This window comes from Bos javanicus, chromosome 22, assembly GCF_032452875.1.
Source record: "Bos javanicus breed banteng chromosome 22, ARS-OSU_banteng_1.0, whole genome shotgun sequence".
Lineage (NCBI taxonomy): Eukaryota > Metazoa > Chordata > Mammalia > Artiodactyla > Bovidae > Bos > Bos javanicus.
In genome coordinates, this window is record NC_083889.1 from 12459963 (window position 1) to 12478456 (window position 18494).

Genomic DNA, 18494 nt, shown 5'->3' on the forward strand with positions numbered 1-18494 from the left:
CAGAGCACATCCAGGATGCCATCAGCAGCCTGGAGAGCATCCGGAATCACCCAGATGTGTCCCTGTGCTCCATCATGGCCCTCATTTATGCTCACAAGTGCTGTGAAACCATTGGTGAGTGCAGGCATGCTCAGCCAAGCCTGGCCCAGTGGGGAAAAGAGAGCCCTGCTCCAGACACTGCCCCCTCTTGGGCGGCTGTGGGAAGTGTATGCACACGTGGTCGCAGATGCTATGAGGAGTGGCTGCCAGTCCTGTCCCCACAGAGACCACAGAGAAGACCCCATGCCCAGGCCCAGTTGAGTGGGAGCCACAGGCAGAACGCCTGATAGTGGGAGGGGTCCTCCTTTCAGATCCCGAGAACTGGGGAGATACCCTGCTTGCCTTTGCCAAGATCTTGTCAAGAAAAACCAAGCCAAAATAAAAAATTTCCACCCCTAAATCTCCACCTCTCTAGGCTCAGGGAGAGATTCCACAAAACTACGTACAAACTATTTCCCCATCTGGAATGGACTGTGGGCCTGAGGTGGGAGATTTTGGTTTGATCTGTCTGCCCAGAAAACTCCTGGGAACAGAGGAGAAAAGATACATCTCAACCAGCAAACCCAGGTCCAGGGCTGGGCTGCTCCTGTGGCATCACAGGGCCCGGCGTTGCTGGTTCCCAGGCCCTGGCTGTCGTGTGGTCAGCTGCATGTGTTGTGGGAGGCTCAGAGTGTCCAGGGAAAGGATCAGACAGACCTCCCCATCCTAACTTGTCCTCTTCCCCCTCTCACGAATTCCCAGACCGAGAAGCAATTCAGGAGCTTGAGAGCAGCCTGAAGGAAGTCCGCAAGACAGCCAGTGGGACTGCCCTGTACTATGCTGGCCTCTTCCTCTGGCTTATGGGCCGCCACGACAAGGCCAAGGAGTACATTGACCGCACGTTGAAGATCTCCAGCAGCTCCAGAGAGGTACAGGCCCCTGGCATCGTGGGGGCAACAGCCAAAGAAAGCAGCATCCAAACACATCATGCAGAGTGGCTATGACTCCTGTGGAGGGCACTAGGGCTGGGGGAGGGTCACACCCAGGCACCAACAAGGCCCATGCTGGCTCAGAGTTTAGCCAACTACAAACTGGACTTTGTCCATGGAGTCCAATCTGCAGATAGGTGTTATATGGCCTGTGCTATATAGTTTTAAAATCTTGAATTAGTTGCTGGTATGTCAAAATCAGAAAATTGTTACCTAAAAGTCCCAGATTTCTTGGTTCTTTTGAAAAACGAGATGAGCTGGCTTCACTGGGCCTGCACTTCCTCGTGCAGAGATCTGCTCGGTGTCTCTGGTGGCTCACACAGTAGATCTCACCTGTGGTGGTCTCATGGCCGAAGGACTGGAGAATTGGAAGCCTCAGTCCAGGCCGTGCATCTCAGCAGGGCGTGTATCACCCCCAGCCCCCCAGTCAGTCAATCAGTTCAGTCACAGACTCTTTGCAACCCCATGAACTGCAGCACTCCAGGCCTCCCTGTCCATCACTAACTCCCAGAGTTTACCCAAACTCATGTCCATTGAGTCAGTGATGCCATCCAACTGTCTCATCCTCTGTCGTCCCCTTCTCCTCCAGCCCTCAATCTTTCCCAGCATCAGGGTCTTTTCAAGGGGGCAAAAATTGGTTCTTGAAGGAGAGAATTGGTTCTTTACTTGTATGTAAAACACAAATATACACACAGAACGTAAAATCAGTGTATATGTGATACTTAATTTTCTTGGAGGGGGAGCGAAGGACTAGGTGGGAAACGTCTAAAAAGGCTCCTTTCTTGTTGTTCAGTTGCTCAGTCGTGTCCGACTCTTTGCGACCCCAGGACTGTAGCCCGCCAGGCTCCTCTATCCATGGGATTCTCCAGGCACAAATACTGGAGAGGGTAGCCATTTCCTTCTCCAGGGGTAAAAGGCTCACTAGAAGGACAATAATGGAAAAGAATTGAGAAACGTGCTCTAGGCCATGAGTGGTGCTTTGGGACAGGGTCTTCCAGGAGCCCCTCTGATCTTGCCTCCCAGGCCTGGCCTGCTGCACCTGCCGGGCAAGGTTGGGTAAAGGCTGGAGAGGAGCCGGCAAGGCCCATGAACTCAGAGTGGCCACCCGCCCACTCAGAGGCATTCCCAGCTTTCCATCCAGGCCAAGCCCTTATGCTGGTCTAAGGAGTGGAGGGAGCGGAAGTGGTCCTGCCCTGGTACCCTGACCCCAGTGTAAGACAGGTGGTGGTCCGCTCCATAAGGAGCAAGAGAACCCTGGGGGTTACAGCGAGAGCCTCACCCCAGCCTGCAGGAAGGCCTCCTGCAGGAGGGGCCTCCTCCACTGAGTTTTAAAGACTGATGGTGGTTAACCAGGTGAAGGGACCTGGTTTAGGGGGCGCATGCTGGGAAGGGCTTTCCAGGTGAAGGAACAAGGTATGAAGGCCCGAGAGAGAGAGCAGGGCTGCCCTGGGATCTGGGAGCAGTGGTGCCCCGCAGGGCCTCGGAAAATGGAAGGACAAAGAGGGGGAGGTGGGGCAGGAGAGGCAGTTGAATGGAGGCGATGCAGGAGCAAGGACTTCATCTTGCCCTTGTTCTTATGCCAGGGCTATGTGCTCAGAGGCTGGGTGGACCTCAGCTCAGACAAACCCCACACGGTGAAGAAGTCCATCAAGTACCTGGAGCATGGCATTCAGGACACCAAAGACATCCTGGGGCTGATGGGAAAGGTAGGCAGTGGGGAGGCGAGGGGTAGGGGTGTCCCCAGCCAGGGGCCTCAGTCTCTAGGCCCCATCTGGTGGATGAAGAGCGGAGGCCCGGAGAGGGCAGGGCCACAGAGCCGCCCTGGGCCCACCCCAGGCCTTCCTGCACTCCGCCCAGTCTGAGTGTCTGTCTGTCTCCCGCCTAAGATCTCCTCAGGACCTATGCTCCCTGGGCTCTGGTGGGCTTTTTTCTCTCTATCCCTTTTGTTTTCACCCACTGTCCCTTATCTCTACGTTTTCCTTTCTCATCTCACCTCTTAAACTTACTCACTTGGTCATAAGAGAAAGAAGGTATGTGTTTTGTATTTTCTGATCTTAAATTGTTGCCTTTTTCTGATGTGAGCCTCGCTGAATGAATCTATGAGAGAAAAATCATGCTCTTGCCTGCTTCTGATTGTATATACCGATCTTATAAAACGAATATGTTTGCACACATGCTCAGTCGTGTCCGATTCTTGCAACCCCATGGACTGTAGCCCACCAGGCTCTTCTCTCCATGGAATTTCCCAGGCAAGAATACTGAAGTGGGTTGCCGTTCCCTCCTGCAGGGGACCTTCCCAGCCCAAGGATCAAACCACATCTCTGGTGTCTTCTGCATTGGCAGACAGATTTTTTTTTTTTTTTTAACCACCACATCTCTGGTGTCTTCTGCATTGGCAGACAGATTTTTTTTTTTTTTTAACCACTAGTGCCACCTGAAATGAATGCATGCTCATTGAAAAACCAGAAGTCTAAAAAAGTCAAAATGGCATCCTTTTAGACCTGCCACCCCCGAACAACCCACGACAATATTTTAGGGCCATGTCTCCTCATCTCTCTGCTGCGAGTTGTTTCAGGATGCGCCTTCAGTGGTTTGCTGGGCAGCAGAGGCCATGAAGTTATCACAGAGGAGGATTATCAGGTTGTGCCCTTGGGTCGGACATGTGTAGGAAAAGTGAAAGAAGTAGGAGGGAGAGCTTGGAGTGTGAAGCAGCCCTAGAGGTGGCCTCAGCCAGCTCTGCTTAGAACTGTGGAGCTGGGGTGGCCCTGCCCTGAGCCCCTCACTGACAAGATGTTGGCTGTAGGCTGCCCCTCGGGGATGGGGACAACCTGGTACCTGGGGGCTCCCTGAAGCCACAGGGGAGCCCAGGAGGGAGGCTCCTCCAAGAGATATCAACATCCACTGCCCCCCCAGGTACTGAAGGGGGTCACACACAGCACCTGCTACAGGCCAGCAGACAGGGGGATTTCATATGGTTATTATCACAGGGCATCTTACCATTTGGTCTCTCTCTTCATGTAGGGTTTCATAAGCACGTGTCATTTTGACGTAAAGTCAGGCCACTACTGTGTGGACCTAATATAATTTGCCAACTTTGCCTCCTACTGTTTGTATATTAAGGTTGTTTTTAGTTGTACATGTAGAAAGAAAGCTGCAGCAAACACGTTTATACATAAATTTTTATTTAGAATACTCCTCTTCTTGTTTTTAGTAAGTCTTTTAATGGAAGGTTACTGTAGGCCAAAGCCAGCCTTTTGGAGTCCAATTTCAAGCCTTTGGGAAGCATTGCCCTCTGCCCCTCAGGCATGTGTCATGACTTGCCCAGGAGAGCTAGTGGCTGGCTGCCTGCAGAGACCGTGACCCAAGGCTGGTGAGCCTTGACAGAGAAGAAGTCCCACAGATTTGATATGTGGAAAGAGGGTTACCTGCAAACTGTTGCTGACTCCCGGTAGCTGCATCGGCCCCAGTGAGCAGTTTTCAGTGGTGAATTTTAGGAAAGTGAATGGGAAATGATGGCAATGCCAAAAAATGCTCAAACTACCGCACAATTGCACTCATCTCACATGCTTGTAAAGTAATGGTCAAAATTCTCCAAGCCAGGCTTCAGCAATATGTGAACCGTGAACTTCCTGATGTTCAAGCTGGTTTTAGAAAAGGCAGAGGAACCAGAGATCAAATTGCCAACATCTGCTGGATCATGGGAAAAGCAAGAGAGTTCCAGAAAAACATCTATTTCTGCTTTATTGACTATACCAAAGCCTTTGACTGTGTGGATCACAATAAACTGTGGAAAATTCTGAAAGAGATGGGAGTACCAGACCACCTGATCTGCCTCTTGAGAAATTTGTATGCAGGTCAAGAAGCAACAGTTAGAACTGGACATGGAACACCAGACTGGTTCCAAATAGGAAAAGGAGTACGTCAAGGCTGTATATTGTCACTCTGCTTATTTAACTTATATGCAGAGTACATCATGAGAAACGCTGGACTGGAAGAAGCACAAGCTGGAATCAAGATTGCCGGGAGAAATAACAATAACCTCAGATATGCAGATGGCACCACCCTTATGGCAGAAAGTGAAGAGGAACTAAAAAGCCTCTTGATGAAAGTGAAAGTAGAGAGTGAAAAAGTTGGCTTAAAGCTCAGCATTCGGAAAACGAAGATCATGGCATCTGGTCCCATCACTTCATGGCAAATAGATGGGGAAACAGTGGAAGACTTTATTTTTTTGGGCTCCAGGATCACTGCAGATGGTGACTGCAGCCATGAAATTAAAAGACGCTTACTCCTTGGAAGGAAAGTTATGACCAACCTAGATAGAATATTCAAAAGCAGAGATATTACTTTGCCAACAAAGGTTCGTCTAGTCAAGGCTATGGTTTTTCCTGTGGTCATGTATGGATGTTAAGAGTTGGACTGTGAAGAAGGCTGATGCTTTTGAACTGTGGTGTTGGAGAAGACTCTTGAGAGTCCCTTGGACTGCAAGGAGATCCAACCAGTCCATTCTGAAGGAGATCAGCCCTGGGATTTCTTTGGAAGGAATGATGCTAAAGCTGAAACTCCAGTACTTTGGCGACCTCATGTGAAGAGTTGACTCATTGGAAAAGACTCTGATGCTGGGAGGGATTGCGGGCAAGAGGAGAAGGGGACGACAGAGGATGAGATGGCTGGATGGCATCACTGACTCGATGGACATGAGTCTGAGTGAACTCCGGGAGTTGGTGATGGACAGGGAGGCCTGGCCTGCTGCGATTCATAGGGTCGCAAAGAGTCGGACACGACTGAGCAACTGAACTAAACTGAACTGATGTAGAAATTGGAAGTGCCGAATCTCTCCACTAGGGGGCGCCGTCCCATGACTTTGCTCTGTCCCAGGCCTGCAGGGGCTCAGCTATCTCAGCTATCTCCTGTAGTCCCTGCCTTCTTGTTCAGTCCCTCAGTTGTGTCCAGCTCTTTGCGATCCCATGGACTGCAGCACGCCAGGCTTCCCTGTCCTTCACCATCTCCCAGAGCTTGCTCAAACTCATGTCCATTGAATTGGTGATTCCATCCAGCCATCTCATCCTCTGTTGTCCCCTTCTCCTCCTGCCTTCAATCTTTCCCAGCATCCGGGAAATGAGTCAGCTCATTTGCATCAGGTGGCCAAAGTATTGGAGCTTCAGCTTCAGCATCAGTCCTTCCAATGAATATTCAGGATTGATTTCCTTTAGGATTGACTGGCTTGATCTCCTTGCAGTCCAAGGGACTCTCAAAGTCTTACCCAACACCACAGTTTGAAAGCATCAGTTCTTTGGCACTCAGCCTTCTTTATGGCCCAACTCTCACATCCACACGTGACTACTGGAAAAACCATACCTTTGACTAGATGGACCTTTGTTGGCAAAATAATGTCTCTGGTTTATAATATGCTGTCTAGATTTGTCATAGCTTTTCTTCCAAGAAACAAGCGTCTTTTCATTTTGTGGCTGCAGTCACCATCTTCTGGAGCCCAAGAAAATTAAGTCTGTCACTGTTTCCATTGTTTCCCCATCTATTTGGCATGAAGTGATGGGACCAGATGCCATGATCTTGGTTTTTTGAATGTTGAGTTTTAAGCCAGCTTTTTCACTCTCCTCTTTCACCTTCATCAAGAGGCTCTTTAATTCCTCTCTGCTTTCTGCCATAAGGGTGGTGCCATCTGCATATCTGAGGTTATTGATATTTCTCCCAATTGATATTTCTGGCAATCTTGATTCCAGCTTGTGCTTCATCCAGCCCGACATTTCACATGATGTACTCTGCCTATAAGTTAAACAAGCAGGGTGACAATATACAGCCTTGACGTACTCCTTTCCCAATTTGGAACCAGTCTGTTGTTCCGTGACTGGTTCTAACTGTTGCTTCTTGACCTGCATACAGGTTTCACAGGAGGAAGGTAAGGTGGTCTGGTATTCCCATCTCTTGAAGAATTGTCCATAATTTGTTGTGATCCACATAGTCAAAGGCTTTAGCATAGTCAATGAAGCAGAAGTAGATATTTTTCTGGAATTCTCTAGCTTTTTCTACAATCCAGTGGATGTTGACAATTTGATCTCTGGTTCTTCTGCCTTTTCTAAATCCAGCTTGTCCAACTGGAAGTTCTCAATTCCCATACTATTGAAACCTAGTTTGGAGGATTTTGAGCATTACTTTGGTAGCATGTGAAATGAGTGCAATTGTGCAGTAGTTTGAACATTCTTTGGCATTGCTCTTCTTTGGAATTGAAATGAAAACTGACCATTTCAAGTCGTATGGCCACTGCTGAGTTTTCCAAATTTGCTGGCATATTGAGTGCAGCACTTTAACAGCATCATCTTTTAGGATTTGAAATAACTCAGCTGGAATTCCATTCCCCTGCCTTGCCTGTCAGAAAACCCCAAGACTGCTGTGGACCCTATTTGTCACTCTGAATGATGGCTTCTGCCCACTTGTCAGGCTCTGCTGCTGTCTTGGTGGGGACACTGACACCCACTGCTCATTTTTGGTGGGCACTGATGAGGGCTCTTCTGTTTGGCCTTCAACAGGTGATGTACTTCATGATACTGCAGAACTACTCGGGGGCCCTTGAGGTGGTGAACCAGATCACCGTCACCTGCGGGAGCTTCCTGCCTGCCTTGGTCCTAAAGATGCAGCTGTTCCTGGCTCGGCAGGACTGGGAGCAGACGGTAGAAATGGGACACAGGTGAGGAGCGGGGCTGACTTGATGCTTCCTTCCTTTGCCAGTTCAGTTCAGTTCAGTTGCTCAGTCGTGTCTGACTCTTTGCAACCCCATGAACCATAGCACGCCAGGCCTCCCTGTCCATCATCAACTCCTGGAATCCACCCAAACCCATGTCCATTGAATCGGTGATGCCTTCCAACCGTCTCATCCTCAGTCATCCCCTTCTCCTCCCACCTTCAATCTTTCCCAGCATCAGGGTCTTTTCCAATGAGTCAGCTCTTCGCATCAAGTGGCCAAAGTATTGGAGTTTCAGCTTCAGCATCAGTCCTTCCAATGAACACCCAGGACTGATCTCCTTTAGGATGGACTGGTTGGATCTCCTTGCAGTCCAAGGGACTCTCAAGAGTCTTCTCCAACACCACAGTTGAAAAGCATCAATTCTTCTGCTCTCAGCTTTCTTTATAGTCCAGCTCTTACATTCATACATGACTACTGGAAAAACCACAGCCTTGACTAGACTTCCTTTGCCAGTGGAGGGGACTAATTGGTCCCCTCTTACACAGTGGCAGGATGGGAGATACTGTGTGTTTGATGGAACAAGCCATAAAAGTCAACATTGTCAGTGGGAGTTATGAATAGTGATATGGTCACATTGGGGGTTGGGGAGCAGAGGGAGGTTGGATGTGAACTAGGCACTCACTTGTCATAGCAGGAAGCCAGCAGTGGAGGCCTGTGGTGGGAAAATCAAGAAATAGGCCTCTTGGGACTTCCCTGGTGGTCCTCTGGTTAAGATTTTGCCTTTCAATTCAGGGTGTACGGGTTCGATCCCTGGTCAGGGAACTAGATCCCACATGCCTTGTGGCCAAGAAACTAAAAATGTGGAACACATCAGTACTGTAGCAGATTCAATAAAGACATTAAAAACGGTCTACATTAAAAAAAAAATCTTTTAAAAAAATTGGAAAAGAAATAGCCCTATCAAGTGATCTAAGCATAGTGTTTAGGAGAGAGACAGAACTACCAAAGGAACCTAAGGCAATAAGAGTTAGAGGTAAACAGGAGTTGTGTCTGAGGAGTAGGCGGGGAGGGAAGAATAAAGGCAGAAAGGGACTATTGTAGTATGTAATTTTTAAAACTGTGGGTGTAATACACATTAATAAAAACTGTGGGTGACAAAGGCCGTTGCCTGAGAGAAGACTTTAGTAGCAAGCTGAGTGTACCAGGAAGACAGCAGAGGGAGGATTCAGGAGTTATGGGGACTTGTGGAAGCCCAGTTCCAGGTATAGGGTGATCCTGAAGCACTTTCACTGTGAACAGAGATAAAGATGGCTTCAGGGGAGGGATGTTTGATGGAGGGTTTTTGAAAATGGAATTTTCTAGATAACTGAAACTTATCTCTTTAAACTCTACCGCTTTAACCATTTTTATCACAGTAATCATAGAACATATAGTACTAATTTTCTTCCTAAAAAGAGTTCATGGACTGTTCTTTCCTGAGTGATTATGAGTCACCAGTACAGTTCAGTTTAATTCAGTCGCCCAGTCGTGTCTGACTCTTTGCAACCCCATGGACTGAGGCACGCCAGGCCTCCCTGTCCATCACCAGCTCCCGGAGCCTGCTCAAACTCATGTCCATTGAGTCAGTGATGCCATCCAACTGTCTCATCCTCTGTCGTCCCCTTCTCCTCCCACCTTCAATCTTTCCCAGCATCAGGGTCTTTCCAAATAAGTCAGCTCTTTGCATCAGGTGGCCAAAGTATTGGAGTTTCAGCTTCAGCATCAGTCCTTCCAATGAACATTCAAGACTGATTTCCTTTAGGATAGACTGGTTGGATCTCCTTGCAGTCCAAATTGTGTGTTTGTGTGAGGGGGTGGAATACAAACATACCTCTTCCTTCCTTATGGAAGGATGCTAACTGGAATCGGAGTGTCATACAGAGGCCCTGGTAGGAAACTGGAAGTGACTCCGGCCTGTGCCAGGCCTGGGCAGGCCCTCCGCAGCCTCTCTCACAGCTGGCTGGTGTCCTGGGCAGGAACTCCTGGATCAAGAGCTTGCTCTGGAGGCTCCGCCTTGGGCCCACAGGACACCTGGAAGCCTGTATGTTTCGTTAGTTTCATGTAGTTTATAGTGTCAACATTAGAATGAATTACAGAGTTCTAACCACGGGAGCACCAGGGCAGTCCCTCCCCTATTGCTCTTTGAATTTTTGCTCTCTGTAGATGTGTGTCTCTTTGCAGCCCTAACATTATTCATTTTTTCCTTCTCTTTTAGTTCTCTCCACCAATGTTAAAATAATTTGTTTCTTCCATTAGTCTTGTTAAAGAACTAGCTTTGAGTTTTGTTGATGCTATGATATCCTTGTTTTCTAATTGATTAATTTCTGCTGTTTATTGAGCTTCCCTGGTGGCTCAGACGGTAAAGCGCCTACCCACAATGCGGGAGACCTGGGTTCGATCCCTGGGTCGGGAAGATCCCCTGGAGAAGGAAATGGCAACCCACTCCAGCACTCTTGCCTGGGCTTGTTTTCTAATTGATTAATTTCTGCTGTTTATTATTTCCTGCTAACTACCTTCTGTGGAGGTACTCTGTTGTTATTGTCTAACTCTTGAGTTGGATGCCTGGCCATTCTAAATCTTCTAGAAGATAAGCATTTAAGTCTATGGATGTCCCTTGAAGTACCATTTAACAGTGTCTACACATCTGGATATTTCAGTAGTATCTTCAGTATCTGGTTCTGCGACTTCTCTAACATTAGTTCTGATTCGTTTTTAGTCCATTCGTCATTTTAAAAGTTTTTTTTTTAATTTCTAAATTATGAAATTCACAATGCCTTCAAAATCATCATAAATGCCTAGAACTCTTTGAATGTTGACTGTGCCTGGTTATGTTGAAAGTTGAAAGTCAATTAGAATAATTGTTAAGCAGAAGGACCATTCCCTGACCTGGCTGGAAAATATGAAATTTCCTATAAAGAAACAAAATACTGCAAATTCCAGGGAATTCCCTGGTGGCTCAGTGGTAAAGAATCTGCCAGCCAATGAATCTGCCAGCCAATGCAGGAGACATGGGTTCGATCCCTGGTCCAGGAAGATTCCACATGCCCCACAGCAGCTAAGCCTGTGCACCACAACCTCTGAGCCTGTGCTCTAGAGCTCACAAACCCCAACTACTGAAGCCCAAGTGCTCCAGAGCCCATGCTCGGCAACAAAAGAAGCCACCACGATGAGAAGCCCACACACCGCAACTAGAGAGTAGCCTGTGCTCGCCACAATAGGGAAAAGTCCCTGTGGCAACAAAGACCCAGCACAGTCAAAAAAATAATAATAATAAAAAAAAAACCTCTGTAGTGTGATCAGGAGCCGTGTCTTCCCAGTGACACATGATGGAAACCAAAGTTTCCTTTCCATCTTACAGCTGCAGACTGACCCCCTGCCCCCTGACCTTGGTACCACAGTCATGCCTGTGTAATTTGGGATATAAATAGATTTCTGTCATGAAGACACCCCCAAATAAGGGACTTAACATAAAAGGTTATTCCTCTCTCAGGGAAAAGTTTGGGTGGTGGGCCAAGACCAGGATGATAGCTTAACTCTCTAGGGTCCCAGGCCCCCTCTCCCTGCTGTCCTATTCCTAGGATGTTGCTCACATGGCCCACATTCCAGCCAGCAAGAAGGAGGAAAGAGAAGAAATGGAAGGCATGCTGTAGGGATACCACTGGATATACCCTGGGCACTTTCACTTGCATCCTATTGGTCAGAACTTAATCACATGGTCACACATGAGCTGCAGAGGGAAGCTGGGAAATGTAGTCTTTATTGCAGTAGCCACATGCCCCAGCAGTTCAGCAGGTTCTATTAAAAGGAGAAGGGGAGGATAGATGTTAGGAGACAATCACAAGATGCCACCGCACCATCCTAACCTTGCCTCTGAACTCTCTCAATTCACGTGGCTCCTCTTCCTGTTTCAGAATCCTCGAAAAAGACAAAAGCAATATCGATGCCTGCCAGATTCTAGCTGTGCATGAGCTCGCAAGAGAAGGAAACATGACCGTAGTAAGTTCTTTCAAGACTCAGAAGTTGAACCTTGAAACCAGCCCAGCCAAGGAGGGACCCTTCACAGCACCTCCACCCCCAAGACCTTGGAGGGGGCTCCCTGGGACTCAGCTCCCTACGCCCATCCACACACTTGGAGCTCTGGCTTGGTCTTTGAGCCACACAGTTCCAAAGGCCAGCAGTGAGGCTGACACGCTGCTCTGGTTCTGCCTCATGTTCCCTGTGTGCCCTGGGCAGGTGTCTCCACCTGGATGAGCCCCAAGATGCTCATCTGTGAAAATGGAGATAATTCCACCCACTCTGTGTGGTTGTTATAAGGTCCAATTACAGGACACATAGGACGACTGGGAATGGTGCCCAGTGCGCTACAATAACTTGCTCCATTTTAACTGATAGATGTCATGATTGTGGTTTGTTGCTGGTTTTGGTTTTGGTTTTGTTTTTGCCACACTGCATGGCTTGCGGGATCTTACTTCTGTGACCACGGATTGAACCCAAGCCCACAGCAGTGAAAGTGCTGAGTCCTAACCACTGGACCTCCAAGGACTTCCCATGGTTGTGTTCGTGTTCAGGAAATGCCTTTTTTTAAGGGAATGGTTAGAGTTGTTCAGATATTGACCAGGCGGTACCTGGCCCCATGGACTTCCCAGGTTGCTCAGTGGTAAAGAATCCACCTGTCAATGCAGGAGACGTGGGTTTGGTCTCTGGGTCCCCTGGGTCAGGAAGGTCCCCTGGGGCAGTAAATGACAACCCACTCCAGTATGAGAGTCACATGGACAGAGGAGCCTGACTGGCTACAGTCTGTGGGGTCACAAAGAGTCAGACACAAGTGAGCAACTTAGCATGCACCTGGCCGTAAACTTGCTCCTAAGACTTGTTTTCCAGAGAAACCCCAAAGAGTCCTCAGATGCAGTCAGAAGCACCTCGAATTCCTAATGAAAACCTCCATGCCCAGACACATTCTTACTTTCAAAAAGAGTTTGTGTCTTCAGTGAAAACCCTGCCTTCTGAATAAAGACATTGCCTCTGCGGAGAGTGTGACCAGTCAAGAGGCCCTAAGGGGTCATGGCAAGAAAAGGAAGTTTCTGGTTCCTTTTGCCCAGCTCTGAGGTTATGGATGTTGTGGGGTGGGGTGAGGCAAAGGGCACGGTCTGTATTTGGTAGGAACCCTTGAAAAGGGCCCTAGCCCTGTTTCTGGGTAGAAGCAAGGGAGTAGGCCTGTCCTCAGCTCCCTGAGAACCTGGGGCCCTGAGCAAGCCTTCTAAGGGCCTGGCCTCATGGTTAGGCCCAAGGGCAGTTAGCATTTAATGCCCCTCCTTTGCCCCCATCTCAAACCCTGGGATCTGCCCCTCACCCCACCCCATATTCTTTCCTGGTGCTTCTTTGCAGCTGTGGACTAAGAACTCCCTACCCCACATAGTGAATGGGCAGAAGAGTCCAGGAAAGAACACAGGCTTTGGACTCAGTCAGCCATCTGGATGGCTGGGTAACCTTGGTCAAATGACCTTAACCTTTCTGACCCTTCATCTGCTAGACTGGAAAATTCAGTTACACTGACTGTCAGAGTCCCTGGGAGGATTCACTGGAATGACAGAGAGGCATCAATGTGGTGACTCAGGTCAAAATGGAACAGAAGTTTGGGGCCAGAGACCCACCCTGACTCCTGGGCCAGCCCAGGTGGTTTGCAACCGCCTGGGGGGGACGGCTGTGTGTAGCACCATACAGCTGGCTTCTGGCACTGTTTGGGGGTGTCTCAAAGGGCAGCTGCTCTTCTCGGACTCGTGAATAAAGGGGCAGTGCCGGCTCTGGAGGGAAAGCCCCTGCGGGGCCCCAAAGTGATACTGAAGCCTGGGGACACCCAAGGCCAGTTAACTCTGAATCTCTGGCGTTGGTGCGGAGGCCCGAGTGTGTTTAAGATCTCTCAGCTGGTGCTCCGGGCAGCCACCCTTGAGAACCTTTGCCCCACTCCCCTTTTACCTACTGCCTTTGACGTTGTGTTTTGCTCTTGCAGGCTGCCGAGCACGTTAGGAATCTGATTAAGGCACTGGAAACAAGAGAGCCCCAAAATCCAAGCCTCCATCTTAAAAAAATTCTTGTGGTGAGCAGACTGGTAAGAAAGCTCCTCCCTGGTTTCTGAACTAGCGCATCCTGTCTTGTTCCCAGGGGAGATCTGTGGTCCCCTAGAAGCTCCCTCAGGACTCTGCCCCACCCCTCTGGCTTAAACTTGATCTCTCAGTCTAGTGGCCCAGGCCCTGGGGCCCCTGCCTGCCTCCGTCCTATCACAGTATCCGGTGGCTTCTCTCTCCTGTGCCCACGTGCCCTTCAGAGATGCTGTGAAGACCATGGAAGTGAGATCTGGAAGTGCTTTCAGAGTGGGAGGCACCCTATTTGGGGAAAGAGGGCAGCAACACAGCTGTGGAAGAGCAGGGTGCTGGAGCCCCCGACTCCTGTGTTCTTTTTGTGAAAGAGACCCAGGGAGGCCGCCTGCCTAACTGTCTCTGACGCCAGGCACGGTGCAAACAGCTGCCAAACGGCCTGTCTCTGTCGCAGCCTTCAGCCCCAGAGCAAGACTTACTAGAAGGGGGGCTTCCCAGGTGCTCCTGTGGCTAAGACTCCACTCTCCCAGTGCAGGAGGCCTGGGTTCCATCCCTGGTCAGGGAACTATATCCCACATGCTGCAACTAAGAGTTCACAAGCCTCAGCTGGAGATCCCGTGTGCCCCAACTGAAAAGAAGAAAGATTTACCATAAGGAATTGTCATGAGAGCAGGGGCAACTCTGGGGAGTCTAATTCCACTGGGATATGCTCTCTCCCTCCACCTCTGTGTCTGATTCTCTCTGCTCATTCTCCACACACAGCAGGGAATGTGGCTGCTCACAGCCCTCAGGGCCACTTCCCATCAGTGCGACACCAAGAGTTCCCCTCGTGCAGTTTCAGTTTATGAAAAACCTCCTGGTGACTTGGTGGACCGGTGACTATGGCCAGACACGGGGCTGGGTCCCTCCGAGGGCTCCATGCCTGGAGGCGGTTCTGCACATGTGGCCACCGGGGTCGGGGGGATTCTTTGCGAGCTGGACAGCTACCTGGACACACGGTACTTTTGGGGCTCTCCTGAGCACCCCCGAGTCCTGCCAAAGTGTCCCCCATTTGCAACATGGCCTTGAGGCAGGTTGGAGTGACTGGTATCCCCTTCCCCGTGTCTGTTCCTTTCAGTGTGGGAGGCACCAGGGGATTCTGCAGCTGGTGTGTAGCTTCATCGAACGAACCTTCATGGCCACATCCTCCGACGCCCACATGGCCACCGAGCTGGGCTACCTCTTCATCCTGCAGGACCAAGTAAAGGAGGCGTCTCTGTGGTACTCGAAGGCCATGAAGCTGGACGAGAGCAGCGTGGCTGCCTTGACAGGTCTGGGCAGGCTGGGCAGGGAGAGGGGTGGCAGGCTGGCGGGTGGGAGCCAAGCAGGGTGACCTCCATGAATCCTGAAGAGAGGGGTTGGTAAGCATTCTTCCCAGAGGGTATGTGAGTTTGGGGGTACATTGTAGGATGGGGTGCCTTTTGAGGCATCTACACATATAGACGTAAGAGGCACAGGAATTCTCGACAGCAGTCAAAGCCATTCTCATCTCCTTCAGACCTCTGATAGCCACACTCTGCCTGACATGTTGGGTCAGCCCTGCCTCCTCTCGGGCCCCCCAGCCCAGCGCCCCCTCCCCCCGGCCCCACAGCCGCTCACCTCACCTCTGTAGACCCTTCCTCTTCAGGCCCCCGTGCTGAAAGGCCACCAGAGTGAGTAGTTTTGAGAGTTTTGCTTCCCCATGTGTCCCAGGGCTTCCCTCCCACTTTATACAAATGTCAAGTGAATTTTCCAAAGCCCAGTTTTCATTTTTACACAAAGCTCTCAAATCTGTGGTCTCTAGCGAATCCTGAAACAGAGGTATTTGATTTTAGTGGAGGCAGCCTCATGATCAATGCCCCAGGCAAGCCGGCTTCCTGCCCCGGCTTCCTGCCCCGGCTTCGAGGAGATGTGTCTTTTGAGGGCAAAGTCACTTCTCGCTAAACTCCAGGCACATCTGTGCAGCACAGTCAAAAAAGCAGTCCAAGTGGTTGGTCTTGATTTCTGGTTCAATGCATCAGGCTGACTCCTCGGTTATCGCTTCCTCCTCCCTCACCAAAGCCCCCCCAAAGTCACGGGCAACATTTTAAAAAGATGGTGAAGGCCCCATAGCAGCCCCAGAAACAGGGTAAGGTGCCTTTGGTAGACCAGGAACTCTGAAGAACTTCGCATTTCTAGCAGATAGTAAGCAGACTGCATTCAATCTGGAATCTCTGAGCAAGTCTAGAAACCTATAAGCCAACATGGGCAGAGATGGGACAACTAAAGAAATGAGTAGATCAGCTTTCCCCAGAGGGCTCCAGAAAACAGAAAAATTTAAAAAAACACAAGCTTGGGGTCCCCAGAGGCTGGGAGCAAAATATGTCATGAGGTCGTTATCAAGATAACAGGAGGGTTATTGGAAGCCCAAGAAGGGGATCAAGGAGACTCTTACCAGGTGTTGGGACAGGACAGAGCAGAACAAAGCCCCCCATGATGTCCCACCACCAACAAGGACGTGAAGGGCAAAGCCTGAATGCCCAACACATAGGCAAAATCCCCTGAAATGTTCCTCCACCAGGCTGAGTCCTTGCCCACTTCCTCAATTCAAGGGAGAGTCCCTGCTGGTCAGCCAAAAGGGAAGTCCACACTCTCCAGCCAAGCCTGAGTCCACGCATATGTGTCCTTGACTCATCCATCTTACCTGGTCCGTCTGGGAAAATCAGGGGCCTTAGCAATTTGAGAAATCTGCCCTGATTGCTAATAGTCTTCACTCTAGTCCATTTATAAATCTGCTAGCAGTTTGAAAGAGGGGCCAAGTGGAACATGCAAAGCAGTGGCCCTCTGAGGAACAAAGTTAAGGCCAGATACAGAAAAGACTTTGTCCCCAAAACACCTCCTGTGTTGGCTGAGTCTAGAGTCTATTAGGTCCATGAGTAAAGAACATGCCACTAGGAAAAAAATACAGATAACAAAAATAGAGTTGCTGAAAATTTAAAATATGATTTTTGCAAAGTAAAAATGTCCATAGATGAGCCAAGTAGTGGGACGGATATGACTGAAAACCAAGATGGTGGTGGGGAAGACAGTCAGAAATAAACATACCCAAATGGTCGAGGAATAAATTGTAAAAGAAGAATAGTAGGAACAGAAGGGATTTGTCCTCCCAACATCAAAACACATCAAAACAAGAGTAGTTAAGGATTTCCTTGGTGGCTCAGTGGTAAATAATCCGCCTGCCAATGCAGGAGACACGGGTTCAATCCCTGATCTGGGAAGATCCTGCGTGCCTCGGAGCAACGAAGCTCGTGCACCACAACACTGGGCCTGTGCTCTAGAGCCTGGGAGCCACAGCTCCTGAAGCCTGTGTGCCGTAGAGCCCATGCTCTGCAACAAGAGAAGCACCACAGTGAGAAACCAGCGCACCGCACTATAGAAAATCCCGCACAGCAGCAAAGACACACAACAGCCAAAAAAAAATTATTTTTTTAAAAAAGAGACGTCCATTTGAGGCCAATCCTGGAATACACAAATAGATCAACAGGATAGAAACAGGCCTTCTGATAGAAATGACATTTCAAACCGATAGAGTTTCAATAACTCGTGGTCGGATACCTGACTATTCTTTATGAAAAAAAATAAAGGTAAATGCCCATTTCACATTATCCTCAAAAATAAATTCTAGATGACTTAGATATTTAAACATAAAAGTTAAATTGGACTTGGGTTGCCCAGGGAATTCTAAGCATAACTACAAACTCAGAAGTTCTAAAGGAAAATATTTGACCAATTTATGTAAAAATTTAAAACTACTCGATGGCAAAAAGGCAGAGGAAAAATAGGTAAAAGGTTAAAGGCAAACTAATGGAAAATGTTTGTAACAAGGAATATATATAAAGAGAATAGAGAGATCTAAAAATCCATCCAAAGAAAAACAGGAAAAAGCTATTAACAGGAAAGTTACAGTAGAAAATATATAAAAAGATGTCCATTCTCTCTAAAAAGATTTTTTTTTTTAAGTGAATTAAAACAAGTTATTCACTCTTTAGCATGGTAAAGAGTAAAGCATGTTTGTGAGGTCGTGGGGAAAGAAAAAAACACTTCCAAATTCTTGACAGTAATATTAATTCAAATATCCTTGGAGGGCAAGCTGGCCTTATCTATCAAGGTTTTTAGATGTACATGCCCTTTGACCCATCGTCTCTACATAAGGAGTTAGAACACACAAAAATGTTGACCATGGCATTGTAATATTTAAACACTGAAAACCAACGAAATGTGAAACGAGGAGTCCTTCAGTAGTGCAGTAGTTAAATAAATGGTTACATCGGCAGTGAAATATTATGTCACCATTGAAGAGAATAGGGTAATTTATATGAACGGATGGGAAGATACACTATACACTAATAACATGCACATGCTTTGCAAGATGTTTGAAGAAATCCACTCCAATCTGTTCATGTTGATTCTCTCTAGAGAAAGGCACGCTGAGGGCAGAACGTGAGCTGGGGATGTTTTCCTTGCCCTACGATTTGAACGCTTCCCCATGAGCACATACCACTCTCTGAGTTTATGAAGTCTCGGGGAAGGGTCCCTGCCGTCCACTGTCCCTTGGCCTGCTGGCTCTGCCACAGAGCCGGCTGTTCATCCCAGTTCTGTCCC

The 18494-nt window shown here is 48.7% G+C and overlaps 1 protein-coding gene across 8 annotated transcripts in view; it reads left to right on the forward strand.

The window, feature by feature from the left end:
- The window catches only part of TTC21A (tetratricopeptide repeat domain 21A), a 35429-nt gene that overhangs the window by 2319 nt on the left and 14616 nt on the right, over window positions 1-18494 (forward strand). For 5 of the 8 annotated variants that reach the window (XM_061395976.1, XM_061395975.1, XM_061395977.1 and 2 more), the window contains 7 exons: window positions 4-114; window positions 781-947; window positions 2591-2713; window positions 7550-7707; window positions 11655-11739; window positions 13751-13849; window positions 14953-15145. In XM_061395976.1, the coding sequence (XP_061251960.1) occupies window positions 4-114; window positions 781-947; window positions 2591-2713; window positions 7550-7707; window positions 11655-11739; window positions 13751-13849; window positions 14953-15145 (936 nt within the window). The remainder of the gene's footprint in view (window positions 1-3; window positions 115-780; window positions 948-2590; window positions 2714-7549; window positions 7708-11654; window positions 11740-13750; window positions 13850-14952; window positions 15146-18494) is intronic. The other 3 variants (XM_061395980.1, XM_061395982.1, XM_061395979.1) reach the window with 2 other exon arrangements.